At 44.9% G+C, this 14,398-nt stretch overlaps 1 protein-coding gene across 1 annotated transcript in view; it reads left to right on the top strand.

The window, feature by feature from the left end:
• The first annotated feature begins 1,760 nt into the window (after window positions 1-1,760).
• Window positions 1,761-14,398, top strand: part of ANO2 (anoctamin 2) — a 556,059-nt gene continuing 543,421 nt past the window's right edge. The window contains exons 1-2 of the mRNA XM_007937086.1: window positions 1,761-1,781; window positions 2,342-2,665. Coding sequence (XP_007935277.1) covers window positions 1,761-1,781; window positions 2,342-2,665 — 345 coding nt within the window. The remainder of the gene's footprint in view (window positions 1,782-2,341; window positions 2,666-14,398) is intronic.

Here is a 14,398-nt window from a genome sequence, read left to right as displayed (position 1 = left end):
ATTATCTTCTGTGTCTGTGTTAATTGGTTTCCCTTTTCTTTGTTGAAGAGGGTCTGTGCAATCCTTCTGCCTAGTCCGCCATCTTGCCCCGCCCACCGGGTCCTTCCTTTTTAAGGAGCAATGTTAGTATCTTCTGAATAGCATTGCTCTTCTGCTGGAGGCTATCAGGCTGCTTGGGGTGGGTGAGACAGGGCTGTGGAGCACTGATGCCTTGGTGGGAGCAGTAGGTGAGTGGGGACCCTTCAAGGGTATTTGAGGACAACTCTCTGTTCAGAGGATATCCCTGATCTCAGCAGAACCACTGTTGGCTCATCTCTTGCTGTCTCCTGAAGAGACTGACTGAGCTGGAATGGTATGGGGGCTAAACAGGGTGCTGGCCTGGGAGAGGCCCTGAAGCCTAAGCCATTACTACCAAAAACTAAACTCACTGCCATTGAGTTGGATCTGAGGTGGTATCTCTACAGAAGTAGATTGCCCAATCTTCCTTCTGAGGAGTGACTGGTGGGTTTGAACCACCAGCCTTCTGGTTAGCAGTCAAATGCCTTAGGCACTATGCCACTAGAGCTCCCATTAGGCATCAGTTTAAGGTGTCTCTCCAAGCAGTGTCCCACCCATCCCAGTTCACCTGATGCCACCTTTCTCCTCTTGTCCCAGAATTATAAGGGATTCTGATATAAGAATTCTCCTGCTGGCTCCAGGCCCTGGCTGTTGGGGGAAGCTAGGCAAGACACCCCCCCCACACACACACACATATCCAACTGCTTTCTTTGACATTCCTATGGCCAATGTAAACTTGTCTGACTGAGGTTAGAAAAGCAGACTTGAGCCTGTGAGCTTTTCCTCACTCAGAGCCTCCTGCCAGGGTTCCCCAAAACCTGGTGTTGTTTTACCTTCTTTTTCTCTCCTTCTACAGATATCCCCCTTCTCCCTGGCTCTCCACGCCGGCTGAGCCCTCGGGCAGGGGCCAGAGGGGGCCCAGGGTCCAAGCATGGACAACAATACCTCAAGGTGCCAGGTCCTCGAGCCCCAGGTCAGTGGGGCAGTTCCTATCGAGATGCTGGCCAGCCCTCCAGTGCTGAGAGCTCCCACAGCAGCTCCGTGAGTACTGGAGGGCAGGGTGCTCTAGTGGAGAGCTCAGGGGAGTCTCTAGGTTGGGGGACCCTTAAGTTGTGGGGCTTATGTGTGTGTATGTGCAAGAAGCTCTGGGTTCTTGTTAGGGCTTTTCTCTTCTCCTTCTCCAAGGAGGCATGATCTTCCAGCAACAGTGGTGTCTTCTGCTCAGAGGAGGGTCAGGAAAGGAGAAGGTGTTAGTGGCCAGGTGATGCCATGTGTTGGTCTTCAGGCTCCCTGGCTCCTTGCTCACAGGTCTGAGAAGCCAGTCTCCTCTGCTGTGGTGGCTCCAACTCTCTCCCCTGTGCCTGGTGCTTCATCTGGTTGCCCAGGTGACCTCTCAGGTGGCTGCAGAGGCAGCTAGGTATCAAACCAGTAATAAACAGGGAAACACCCAGAGGGAGGGAGGCAGGTCCCTCCCCTGCTCCTGCCTTGTGCTTTCTCCTTCTCTCCTTGCAACCATCCCATTTCTGAGAGTGAAGAGAGTAGGAAGCAGTTCTCCTTGCTGTCACCTTTGGCTGGGTCCTCACCAGTGACTGGAGAGGAGGAAGAGGACAATGTGGGGCTGTGAGGGGCTTAGTGTATAGTGAATTCCTGTGGGGTGGGAGGGTGGGGGTGGACCTGGTGACTACCATTTGGCCTTTGCTTCAATGGATCCAGAGAACCTGCCAGTGAGTATTGTCTTTGTGTACATGTGTAGAGTGTTTGCATCTCCAAACATGCAAGGATGTGATATGTGTGCATGTGAAGGGCTGTGTGTGTGTGAGTTACCATGCACTTGGGCACATGTGTGTTTCCATAGACACACATGTGCGGGAGTGCCAGTGCAGAGACATGAGTGTATATGACTGTGTATACATTTGTAAATGCTTGTGTGTGTGCATGTGTAAGTGGGTGTGTGGTTCTGTGTGTAGAGCGGGTGGTGTGGATGTACAGAATTGACTGATGTGTGTACGTGCTGTGTATATGAATATATGTATGTGCATGGATGCTGGCTCGTATGGAAAAGTTCTGATATTCAAGCTGTGGATAAAGGGGTGGAGGGCTATATGGGCTGAGTGTAGCAGGTGAACTTAGGCCACTTTGTCCTTTCTTAGGGGCATTAGGACCTCTGGGACTGAGGCTTTCCTTCCTAGGTCATTGCCCTGGACTCAGGGCATGGGGTCAGCTTCCTCTCTCTCTCCCTTTACTCACCAGGCATTGCCATCCCTGTCCTGTTCTCTTTGGCCAGGTCATCAACAACTATCTGGATGCCCATGAACCAGTGTCCTCGGCCCGTCAGAGCCGCATGCACTTCCATGACAACCAGAGGAAGGTCGACTATGTGCTTGCCTACCACTACCGGAAACGCGGGGTACACCCTGGCCATGGCTCTCCTGGCCACTCACTGGCTATTGTCTCCAATGGGGAGACGGGCAAGGAACCCCATACTGGGGGCCCTGGTGACATTGAACTGGGACCACTTGATGCCCTGGAGGAGGAGAGGAAGGAGCAGCGGGAGGAGTTTGAGCACAACCTGATGGAGGCTGGGCTGGAGCTCGAGAAGGACGTGGAGGTGAGGCCAGGCAGATATCAGGGCCAATCGGGGTAGGTCGGCACCACAGAGCTGGGCTCCTGGAGATCTGTGCTGCCCTGCAGGGAGCCTCATCTTTGTTCTGCAGGACATTGTTTTCTGGTGGGGAAAACAGATTTTCTGGCCAAGGTCCTGAGGAAGAGTCTTAGTATTGTTAGTGCTCTGCCTAGGGAATCCTGAAGAGTGAAGGTGGGCAGTGGGATGCTACTCTTTCTGTGGGAGTTGACTAGTCAGAAATTGAAGACAACACCTTTCTTTCTGGCTCTCTCAGGCTGCATCCTGTGGCCCTCCTTCATGGTGATTTCCTTGAGTTAAAGCCCCTACTTGCATCACAATTCCTATGCAGGGGATCTCATTCAGTATGGAATGAATGTGCTTGCCTGGAGGTACTTGTGGAACTGATTATTTGGGCACTGAATTGGGATGTACATCAAACACATTTTATCAACTTGTGAAAAGTATGTACATTCAGCCCTGATCAGCAGTCAATTTAAGGGGATCCCTGGAAATCCATTCATCTACATGTCTGTCCATCTGTCCATCCATCTATCCATTTATTCATTTATTTACCTATCTGTTTCTCCACACCATAGTGATCCTTCAAAAATGTCCTGATCATCACTATCCCCTCCAAACTTATCTACTGCCCCTTCCACTCTCTTGAACCCTGTTCCATCCCACTGGCCTTACCTCATTTGTGGTTCACTCTCACCCCAGGCTGGTGGCCCCCTGCCTTGGGCATTCTTCCCCACACCTGTGCATGCTCACTCCCACACTTCAGGCCTCTACTCAAATGTTACCTTACTGCAGAGTTTTACTTGATCATTCTAGGTTCACCTCCACCCCTGTCACTCTGTTTCTCTATCCCTTGGCCCTCTCTTACTTTTCTTCATCATACTTGGCACTGCTTCCTGAAATGACATGATACATTTATTTCTTTATTTTCTGTGCCTCCTGCTAGCTGCATGAAGGGAGGGATCTTGTTTGCTTCCCTGCTATATGCCCAGCACTTTGGATAGAGCCTGGTACATAATAGGTGCTCAAGAAGTACTAGTTGAATAAATGAATTACATTTCTGAGTCTCAGAAATAAAAATAAAATAAAATAAAAGTTGTCTTGCTGAGTTTTATGATTGGATATGCTAAACATTTAGCACAGTGTCTGGCACATAGTAGATGCACAATAAATGCTTATTGTGATTATGATAAAAGGTGTTATGCTGAGGATTGGAGTGTTATTCTCATTAGGGACTTGCTTTGCAAGATTTAAAATAATGCTGTCCTCAGACTGGAAGGGACCTCAGAGGTCACTAATCCATCCCTTTGTCACCAGGCAGGATGGCACATGGCCTGGATCACACCCTTGTTGTGTTGTCCTCTGCTGTTTATCTAGACCCCTAAGGCAAGAGAAGCACCTCTGGTTATCTTCTCCACCAAGATGGAAAGAATGTGCTCCTTTAGGACTACTTTTTGAAACCCCAAGTTGACTTGGTGCCTCCAGTTAGATTCTGGTGGGAGGATCTCTTCAAGGTAGTGGTGTGTTTTGAATGTCATACAAGGGTTGTATGACATTTAACACTGTGGAAGATTTCAGGTCATACTCCTATTTCTAGTTCTCAGGGAATGGAAGGTTGGTCCTTGTTCAGCAGTTTTTCAGGAAGTATTATATATCCTGTTGAAGAGGGTGGATTCTAGAATCCAACTATATATACTCATGTCTCAGTCCTGCCATCTTCTAGACTTAGGAGCGTGGGCAAGCTACTTAACTCCTTTACAGAGTTTCCTCATCTGTAAGATGGAACTAACAATACGTTGTTCATTGGATTGTTATGAAGATGAAACCGCACAACCTATACAAAGTACCTAGAACAGTAATATTAAGTTGTATATAACCTATGTAAAGTTGCCAGATTTAGCAAATAAAAATACATTTTTTACGATACCTCATTAAATTTGAATTTCAGATCTACAGCAAGTAATTTTTTAGTATATTGCATACAACATGGGGGATATTGTTGTTGTTAGGTGCTGTTGAGTCGTCTCTGACTCACAGTGACCTTATGTACAACAGAATGAAACACTGCCTGGTCCTGTGCCAGTATCACAATCCCTGGTATATCTGAGCCCATTGTTATAACCACTATATCAATCCATCTTGCTGAGGTCCTTCCCCTTTTTTGTTGACCCTCCACTTTACCAAGCATGATATCCTTCTCCAGAGAATGATCCCTTCTGACAACATGACCAAAGTAGGTGAGATGAAGTCTAGCTACTACTCTTGCTTCCAAGGAAAAGTACAGCTTCTGGCTGCACTTCTTCCAGGACAGATTTGTTAGTCCTTTTAGCAGTCCATGGTACTTTCAGCATTCTTCACCACCATCACAACTCAAAAGCATCAACTCTTCTTTGGTCTTCCTTATTCATTGTCTAGCTCTCACATGCATATGAGACGATTGAAAATACCATGGCTTGAGTTAGGCACACCTTAGTCTTCAAGGAGATATAAAATTAAAAAAAAAAAAAAAATCACTGTTGTTCTGAAAGTCACATTTACCTGTCCTGGAAACCCTTGGTACTATTCCTAGCATTGCTGCCTATCTTTGCTGCCCTCTAGCATGTTCCACTTTGGAGCGATTGGGTTTTCTGGGCTTTCACTAGGAGGAATTAAGTAAGCACAGAGATAGTTCTTGGAACTGATCAGTGTTACATGAGGGTGTGGAATGTGTCCTGTCAACCTTCTGTCATCAGACCCTCCACCACTCATTTAGCTCTCTTGACCTACTCTTGTGTGGTGTTCTCACTCTTTATCACTTTTCTAATGTTTGGGATCTTTGCTGCAAAGAGTAGAGCTAATCATGCTTCTCATTTCATGTCATATAATTACTATTGGTCAGCACAAGGACCCTCTATTTATTTGTTTAAACCAAAAAAACCAAACTCACTGCCATTGAGTTAGATCCGACTCATAGTGACCCCTCCTTGGGTTTCTGAGGCGGTATCACTATGGGAGTAGATTGTCCAACCTTCTTTCTGAGGAGTGGCTGGTGGGTTTGAACCATCAGCCTTCTGGTTAGCAGTCAAATGCCTTAAGCACTAAGCTACCAGAGCTCCTAGAGCTCCCTTAATCTCCATTACCTGTTCTCTTCAGGCAACCAGTCTAATGTGCTGTGTTTCTGGAAAATGTACAGTAGTGTTTTTCATTGTATCTATTTTTTTTTTTTTTTCATTTTTAAATAGAATTTATTGCTTAGGATAGTTTTAGAGAGAAATATTGAGAAGATAATACAGAGTTCCCATATATCCTGGGCCCATGCTTAACACCTTACATTAACATGTTACATTTCTTACAATGAATGAACCAGTATCGATAAATTATTGACTAAAACCCATACTTTATTCAAACTTCCTTAGTTTTTAACCTAATTTTCTTTATCTGTTTCAATATTCCATCCAGGTTATACCATTATACTTAATTGCTAGTCCTTCAGCTCCTAGTAGGAGTTCTGGTGGTGTAGTGCCTAAGGCATTTGATTGCTAACCTGAAGGCTGGTGGTTCAAACCCATCAGCCAGTCCATGGAAGGAAGGTTGGGCGATCTACTTCTCTAGTGATACCGTCTCAGAAACCCAAGGAGGGGTCACTATGAGTCGGACCTGACTTAATGATGGCATTGAGTTTGGTTTTGGTTTTTGGTCAGCTCCTAGTGGCTGTGATAGTTTCTCAGAGCTGTATGCATTTTTAATTTATGTAAAAGGAATTATATCCGATAGCCCATTCTGTCTCTTACTTTTCTCTCTCAGCACTGTAGTTTTCAGACTATTTGTGTTCTGTACATTATTTCCAATGGATGAACAGCCACCAATTTACCTAGTCACTGCCCTCATAATGGACACTTAGTTTGCCTCCACCTCCATGCCACTCCAAACAATGTTGAGAATGAATTAGCATCTCTTTGGGTTTGGAATCTCATGATCTTCTCTGTCTCTCTATTTCCTCTGTCCCCAACTTGCCACCTATGCCATGTAGATTCTAAACACCGGTTAGAGATTTACCAGCTGGATCTCCTGTGAGGGTCCTACTGGGGGCCTGTTGAGGTCTGAACTACTCTTCTTTATGCCAGGATACTCATCCTCTGGCCTCTAGCAGCCTGGAACTGGCACTTCATAGGAGAGGGGACATCACCTGACTGTACCTGGTAGCAGTTTAGAGAGCAGGTACAGTAGGCCCACCTGCCCAGCTGCTCTCACCCTTCTGGACTTTGTTGTTGTTATGTGCCATCGAGTCATCTCTGATTCATAGCAACTTCTCCTTGGGTTTCCGAAGAAATATCACTACAGAAGTAAATTACCCAGTCTTCCTTCCAAGGTGGGTTTGAACCACCAGCCTTCTGGTTAGTGGTCAAATGCCTTAGGCATACACCACCAGAGATCTATCCTTTAGGTTCTGGTTTTACTTTGATTTTAAGATAAATGGAGAGGAAATGGTTTTCTATCAGAGACCCATTAACTTAGCCTTACTGATCAAAAGAACTTTTTGCATCCACAGAATTCTGATTGACTATCTTAGAATTCATTTCCGATCTTAGTTGATATCTGGCATGCTTTTGGCAAGATTATAATTGGTGTATAGCTTCCATTTGGTGTTCAGTTTTTCACTTTATGTGCATATTTGTATGTATTGAAATTGTTCATATTTTAAAGACTATTCAGTATTTGATTGATGACTACACAATAGTTTACTTCAATTTTTTTTTGTTTTGCAATTTAATTAGGCTTTCATGTAGAGACATCCCTGGGGATGTTTTTGGGTGATAGAGACACTTGCATCCTTATTGCAATTCACATGAGTGAGGGCCTTCTGTTTGGAGAGGGGAAGGCTGATTTAAGCAGTTCAAGAGACTCACCCAGACTTGAGCCTCCAAAGTTAGTTTCTACTTGTCCTAATGGGGCTGCAGAGGTGCTTAGCTGAAGAAGGCCTCCTGGTAACCCATCTCTGGGAAGTTGACCTGCCCATCTCCTTCCACTCTCCCTGTCTTTGCCCAAAGAGCCAGCAGCACAGAGGCAGAGACTCAGATGCCTGGTGCCACCATGAGTATACCTCCTAGATGCCATGGAGTGAGTGGGAGATGAGCACTTGGTAGGTCGAAAAGATGCCTGTTGGCCTTTGCCTACATTCCAGGCCCTGAAATTGAGCAGGCATGGCCTAGTACTTCATCGCCTTGGGCAGCTAGATATTCCAAACTGGTAATGGAGAAGGGTACGTGGACAGGGAGGTCAGGTGCTTCCTTGCTCAGGGCTAGCTTCCCTGGGGTGAAGGCACCAGATAACTGAGATCAAGACTTTTTCCAGTGTGGTCTGCCATCTACAGCAGGTGTATGGGTTATTTTGGGTGGAGTCAGGCATGGAAGGGGCAGAGTGCCTGTGGGGAGGCCCCAGAGGCCCATGCCTCATTCAGGAGGAAGCACTCTCCTCCTGGATTTAGTGTCAGATGGGAAACTAGGAATTACCAGAATGCTCTCTATGCAGAGAAGAGACCAGCTCCCCTAAGCCAGAGAATGTCCTGACACGTGATTCTTCATCCTGTAGGTCAGGCACAGCTGAAATTCTAACATCTCAATTCAAGTTCCTGCATCAACAGAGGAATAGGTTAGGGACCATTACCTCCTAAGAGCAGTTTGTGTAGGGCTCATTTAGGAGTGAGGGTTGAGGGTTGGTAAAATTAGAATGTCGTCTTGCTTTCTTAGACTCAAAAGTCTCTTGACTTTTGTTACCATCCTTTTCTCACCTCCTTTTCAGGAAGAGCATTTATACATTGGATTGAACAGCTAACAGGACTACCCATTCTCATAGGCCTTTGGAGTTAGAGTGGAGAGAACCTTGGAGTTGAGGGTGACATTGGGAAATTTCTTTGTCTTTAGAGTTTGATTTAATCTATGTTTGGTTTTAAGGAAGGAAATCAATTTTGTTGAGTGCCTTCTGTATGCTGCACAGCATGCAATGCTGCTGGTACTTGGGCTTCCTCATTTAATCCTCAGGAATGCTGTGCAAGGTGAGGGTTATTGCCATCATTTTAAGGAGATGAGGTAACAGGCTCAGAGAGGCTACATGACTTGGCTGAGGTAACAGTACTACAAAGTGGCCTTGCTAGGATTTGAACTGCATCTGAACTTTGTAGTAGTTTCCTGTTCCTCCCTTTCCAGAATTCATGGAGATTCTCTACAGAGGCTGAGAGTTATTTATCCAAACCAAGCAAGCAAGCAAACAAGCAACCAACCAACCAACCAGTTTCTTTGGACTTGACTTGACTCATGGCAACCCCATGTGTGTCAGGATAGAACTGTGCTTCATAGGGTTTGCAGTCATTGATATTTTGGAAGTAGGTTGCCAGGCCTTTCTTCTGAGGCACTTCTGAGTTGACTCAAACCTCTAACCTTTTGATTAGCAGCCGAGTGCATTAACTGCTTGCACCAATCAAGGATTCCAAGGGAGATTGGTTCAGGAAGCACCTGATCCTCCCTTTAATGAAGGAATATGTGGGTGTGAGAGCATTGAGCACTACCAGGTGCCTCAGGCTCTGGGCTTTTTGTTCCTCTCTGAAGCCCTAGTCTAGCCCTAAGTGACTGTTTCTTATTTCATGGTATCAATCTGCAGCCCCACTGAATAAAACACCTTCAACTGGCCTCTGTCTTCTCTCTCTTACCCTTAACAGAGCTTTACCTCTCATAGTTCTTGAATCTTGCCTTGGCTTTGCTTTACTTGAGGAACTAAGAGTTAGAATCCTTAGGAAAACCTTGCTGTTTAATTTTTCAGGGTGACAGTGTCCATTGCTCTGCCTTGTGCATTGGTAGAGGGTTGGCGTGAAGGGAGTGGTGGATTTATTTGGGATTATGGGCTCCCACACTCCTGTTGGCTGTATTATAGAATTAGCCTGTTTACTCCTCAGGTGTGGCGTAAGAGTTCACATTCTCAGGAAGGAATATAACAAATGCAGAGAAAAATACGAATGTGCATTTTAATGAAGCCCTGATCTGTACTGTTTGTTAGTGATGGCTGCTAAGCGCTCATGAATGTGGGTAGAAGTCACACTGCTGTTGACTTGCACTAATGACTGGGGAAAATGTGATGATTTCCCCCTGGCCTTGGATGTGTTCCTGTCCCACTTGCCCCAACCTGAGGCAGCATGCTGGAGCTTTGGGCATCTCACCTGCCTCTCTTTCCTGCCCCAAGGGATCTTCAGGGAACACAACAAAGACAGCCCAGCATCCCCTGCCCATGGGACTCCACAGCTGAGCAGAGCAGAGCCACAGCAGGGCAGGTTGGGTTGGATCTCAGAGGGGAGGCTCCTAGACAGCCTGGGGTGGGATATAGAGAGGAAGCAAAGAAGGGAAGCCAAGTACCCAGCACCCAGGGAAATAACCACTTCGTTTCTCAAAGATTTTAAAATTAAAAAACTAACATTCAGTATTCTCATTTGATGCCCATAACAGCTTCACTGAAGTGGGTTGAACAGGTCTCCCTGCTACCCCTTCTTGTTGTTAGTTGCTGTTGAGTTGACTCCCCAGGTGTGCAGAGGAGAACTGATCCATAGGATTTTCAAGGCTGTGATCTTTCAGAAGCAGATTGCCAGGCCCATCTTCTGTTGCTCCTCTGAGTAGGTTTGAGCTGCCAGCCTTCCAGCTAGTAATCAAGTGCTTAGTCATTTGTGCCATCCAGAGACTTCCTCTTACTGACTAGGAAATTGAGTTACTAGAATATAAAGTACCTTGTCAAGCTGGTAGGTAGCAGAGCTGTGACTTGAAACCAAGTCTCCTAACTCTTGTTCCCATTCTCTTAAAATTACTTTCCAGGCATGGTGTTTGGGATACACAGTCACTCAGCCATGAAGAAAAGCATTGCACAGTAGGTCTAGGAAAGAAGTCTGAGTGTTTAAATAGAGGGGAGGGGGCTGAGGTGTGTGCTCTTTCCCATCTTTTGTGTCTGATGTCTTTCATCTGTCAACATGGTCTTCTGGTGGTCTTTCAGATTCCTCATGAGAGGCTGGAAGGAGGTTTCCCGGACTTTAATTTGCCATAGCTTACTCTACAGTACCATAAGGCAAGTATCAACTAATGTTACAAGTGGCCTAGTGGAGGGCTTCTGGGTTTTCATTTATTGTCTGATGTAGTGCTGGAAAACAAGCCCCTAGGTTGGAAGGCATTCAAAATGCACAGAGGATGCAACAATGGACTTGAATGTTCCGGTGATGTGATGATGGCACAGGACGGGGCAACATTTGGTTCTTTTTTACATAGGGTCACCATGAGTTGATGCTTACTTGAAGGTAACTAACAATAAGGGCTTCTGGCCTGTGCACAACCTTAGCTCTGTGTGCTCTCTTTACTGCTACCATGTGCTTTATGTGAAGTGCAAGAAAATGTGAGAAGGAAAGAAAGTGGGATCAGAGGATATTAGAGCTGGAAGGGATCTTCAGATCATTTCTTCCAGTTCCATCAGAGAGTGGGAACTGAAGTCTAGAGAGAGGATTGACTTGCACCAGACCACACTGCTAGTTAATAAATTGTTGTTGTTGCTGTTATGTGCCATCAAACCAGACCCAACTCATAGCGACCCCTCCTTGGGTTTCCAAGGTGGTATCACTATGGAAGTAGATTGCCCAGTTTTCCTTCTGAGGAGTGGCTTCCGGGTTTGAACCGCCAGCCTTCTGGTTAGCAGTCAAGTACCTTAGGCACTACCAGAGCTCCCTAGTTAATAAATTGTTGTTGTTGTTGTTGTTATTTGCCATCGAGTCGGCCCCGACTCATAGCGACCCCTCCTTGGGTTTCCGAGGTAGTGTCACTACGGAAGTAGGAATGCCCAACCTTCCTTCCGAGGAGTTAATAAATTAAGCAAATTAAATATGGGTTATTTGGAACATATGCAAGCAAACAAGTCGCTGTAACTTTGCTCTGTTAGGTTTGTCTTCCTTGGAGCTAAATTACTAACTTTTTGTAAGGTTGATTTCCTGATGGTATGTCCCTGGTGAAAAAGTACTAGGGGTTTATGGCTGGTGGCTAGTCTGACTTAATAATTTGTTTGTCTTCCTTGGAGCTAAATTACTATCTTCTTGTAAGGGTGATTTCCCGATGGTGTGTTTCTGGTGAGGCAGTACTGGGTGTTTATGGCTGGTGGCTAGTCTGACTTAACAATATGCCATGCTGATTGTTAAATATTTTGAATATTACTTCTGCTTCCCACTATCATTTTATACCAATCTCTATATTTGGTAGTGAGAGGGCCAGGGAACAGCTAGTCTATCCTGCTAACTATTCTTCATGGCATTGCTAGATGTTTTGGGCTCTGAGACAAACATTGAGAGAGAAAGCTCTTCTCTATTGTCATTTGGCAAGATAAAGGTCCTTGTTGGCCAAAGGCTGCCTGGGCAGTCAGTCCATCTGCAAAGACTTGAAAGGGAAGCAGCTGGCAGGGGTGACCTGACAGGCTCAATCTCTGGTTCCCACTTTCCTGGCTCATTTAGCAGACATTTACCAAGCATCTGCTAGGTTTCAGTCCTGGCCTGGGAGCTGAGGATACAGAGGTGAATCAGATGTGGTTCTTGACTTAACAGTTTAATGATGATGGTCCATTCCCCTTAGAGCTGATTAGAGGAAGCAGATGTTACAACAGAGAACCACACAATGAGCATGGAAGTGCAGTAACAAGGATGTGAACACAGTACTGGGAGAGTGACCAAGGTCTAGGGGACTCAGAGAAGTCTTGCCTCTGCCTTGAAACTCTTGGCTAAATACCTTCCCTGTCCCTGCCCCCAGATGCTCAGGGATCCAGCAGAAGTGAGGGGATTGTGTCTCGTACCTTTATCACATCCGGGAGGATCTACTCTCAGCAAGTTTAGAAGTTGGTGAGGACTGTGAAATTTAAAAAACTTAACTGAATTGGATGTTGTATGTGACAAGTCTCTCCGTGGGTGCTGGAAGTGTAGGGATGCACCCAGTGGCTATATCTAGTGCTTACTAAGTGGCAAGGTGAGTCTTGGGGCCACTTCAGCCTTGACTGTTCTCTTTTCTTCACTGCAGACAGGATCCTCAGTCTACCTGCCACCCCTGGTCAGCTTATTTGGGTGTCACTGATACCTGATAACACCTGGGGGTATGTGACAGTATCAGAGATTCTTGTGGATAGAATTCAAGGGTAGAAGTCATGAACTTGGATGGGAGAAGATTACATTTTATTTTCATTAAAATTTAACTGAAATGTAGCATTTGCTTCAATTAAGAATATAGGCAAAAATCTAAAGTACTATGAGTTCCTGTGACTTTGTCACCGATGAAAATTGCACATATATTCATATCTTGTGGTAGGGATTGCACAGATCTCCAAAAGCATTTACACTCATCATTACTCTTTTTTTGATGCACTTTATTGAACTATAATTTATGTACAGTGAAATACACAAAACTAAAGTGGCATGGGTCAATGCATTTTTTTTTTTTTCAGTGTTCCCTCCCCTCCCCTCCCACTCCTGGCAACCAGTAAAGAAAGTTTCCCTCCATATATAAACCTTTCCTTGACCTTCCACAATGACGAACTAATACTATATTTGTCCTTCTGTGATTGACTTATTTCACTCAGCATAGTGTCCTCCAAGTTCATCCATATTATGCGGGGTTTGCAGACTCTACATTACTCTTCAGTGCTGCATAGTATTCCAGTATGTGTATGTACCAGAGTTTGGTCATCCACTCTTCCACTGTTGGGCACATAGGTTGTTTCCATCTTTTTGCTATTGTAAATAGTGCTGTGATGAACATGAGCATGCATGTATCTGTTCCTATCCTGGCTTTCATCTCTCTAGGATATATACCTAGTAATGGGATTGCTGGGTCAAATGGTATCTCCAATTCCAACTTTCTAAGGAATCACCATATTGCTTTCCACAGTAGTTTTGTCACTTCACAGCCATACAAGCAGTGTACGAGAGTCCCAATCTCTCCACATCCCCACCAGCAGTTGTTATTTTCTGTCTCATTGAGCCTTGCCATCAGTATTGGGGTGAGACGGTATATCTCATTGTTGTTTTGATTTACATCTCTCTGATGGCCAATGATCATGAGCATCTTTTCATTTATTAGCTGACCACTTGAATATCCTCCTTGGTGAAGTGTCTACTCATGTCTTCTGCCCATTTTTCAATTGGATTGTTATTTCTTTTGGTGTTGAAGCATTGGAGTTTTCCATCAACCTTAGAGATAAGTCCCTTGCCAAATTTGTAATTATCAGCAAATATGAATTTGTTGCTGTCATTTTTGTCATGTGGTTTTTCATTGTGTTGATTTCTTTGTTCCATATAATTTTTTATGCTGAGCTTGTTTTGTTTATAAATCATGTTATCACTTCCTTCATTGTTATTGCTTTAGTATTTGCTGATTATTTTTGCTGGTCCTCTTTTTCATTTTGATGTGAAGGTTTATCATTTTTCTTTGAGGTTACCCTGTGATTTATAGTTTTCTTCCCAAGTTTAGAATAGTCTGTTCTATCTTGTAGTTGTCTTGACTTCCCTACCATCTAGAAGTACTGTAACGACACAGATTTTTTTCTCTCTTTTTGGTTTGTAGTTGTCTTCATTTGTAGGTTGGAGTCTCTGGTTCCCTGTTTACAATCTTGTAGGCTTATTTACTTTGGATACTTCCATAGCTGGGTTGGTTTCTGGGTTATATCATCATG

This window comes from Orycteropus afer, unplaced genomic scaffold, assembly GCF_000298275.1.
Source record: "Orycteropus afer afer isolate SDZICR_OR568_19922 unplaced genomic scaffold, OryAfe1.0 scaffold00040, whole genome shotgun sequence".
NCBI classification, from domain to species: Eukaryota; Metazoa; Chordata; class Mammalia; order Tubulidentata; family Orycteropodidae; genus Orycteropus; species Orycteropus afer.
The sequence above is the reverse complement of the archived record's forward strand: the minus strand, read 5'-3'. Positions and strand labels throughout refer to the sequence as shown.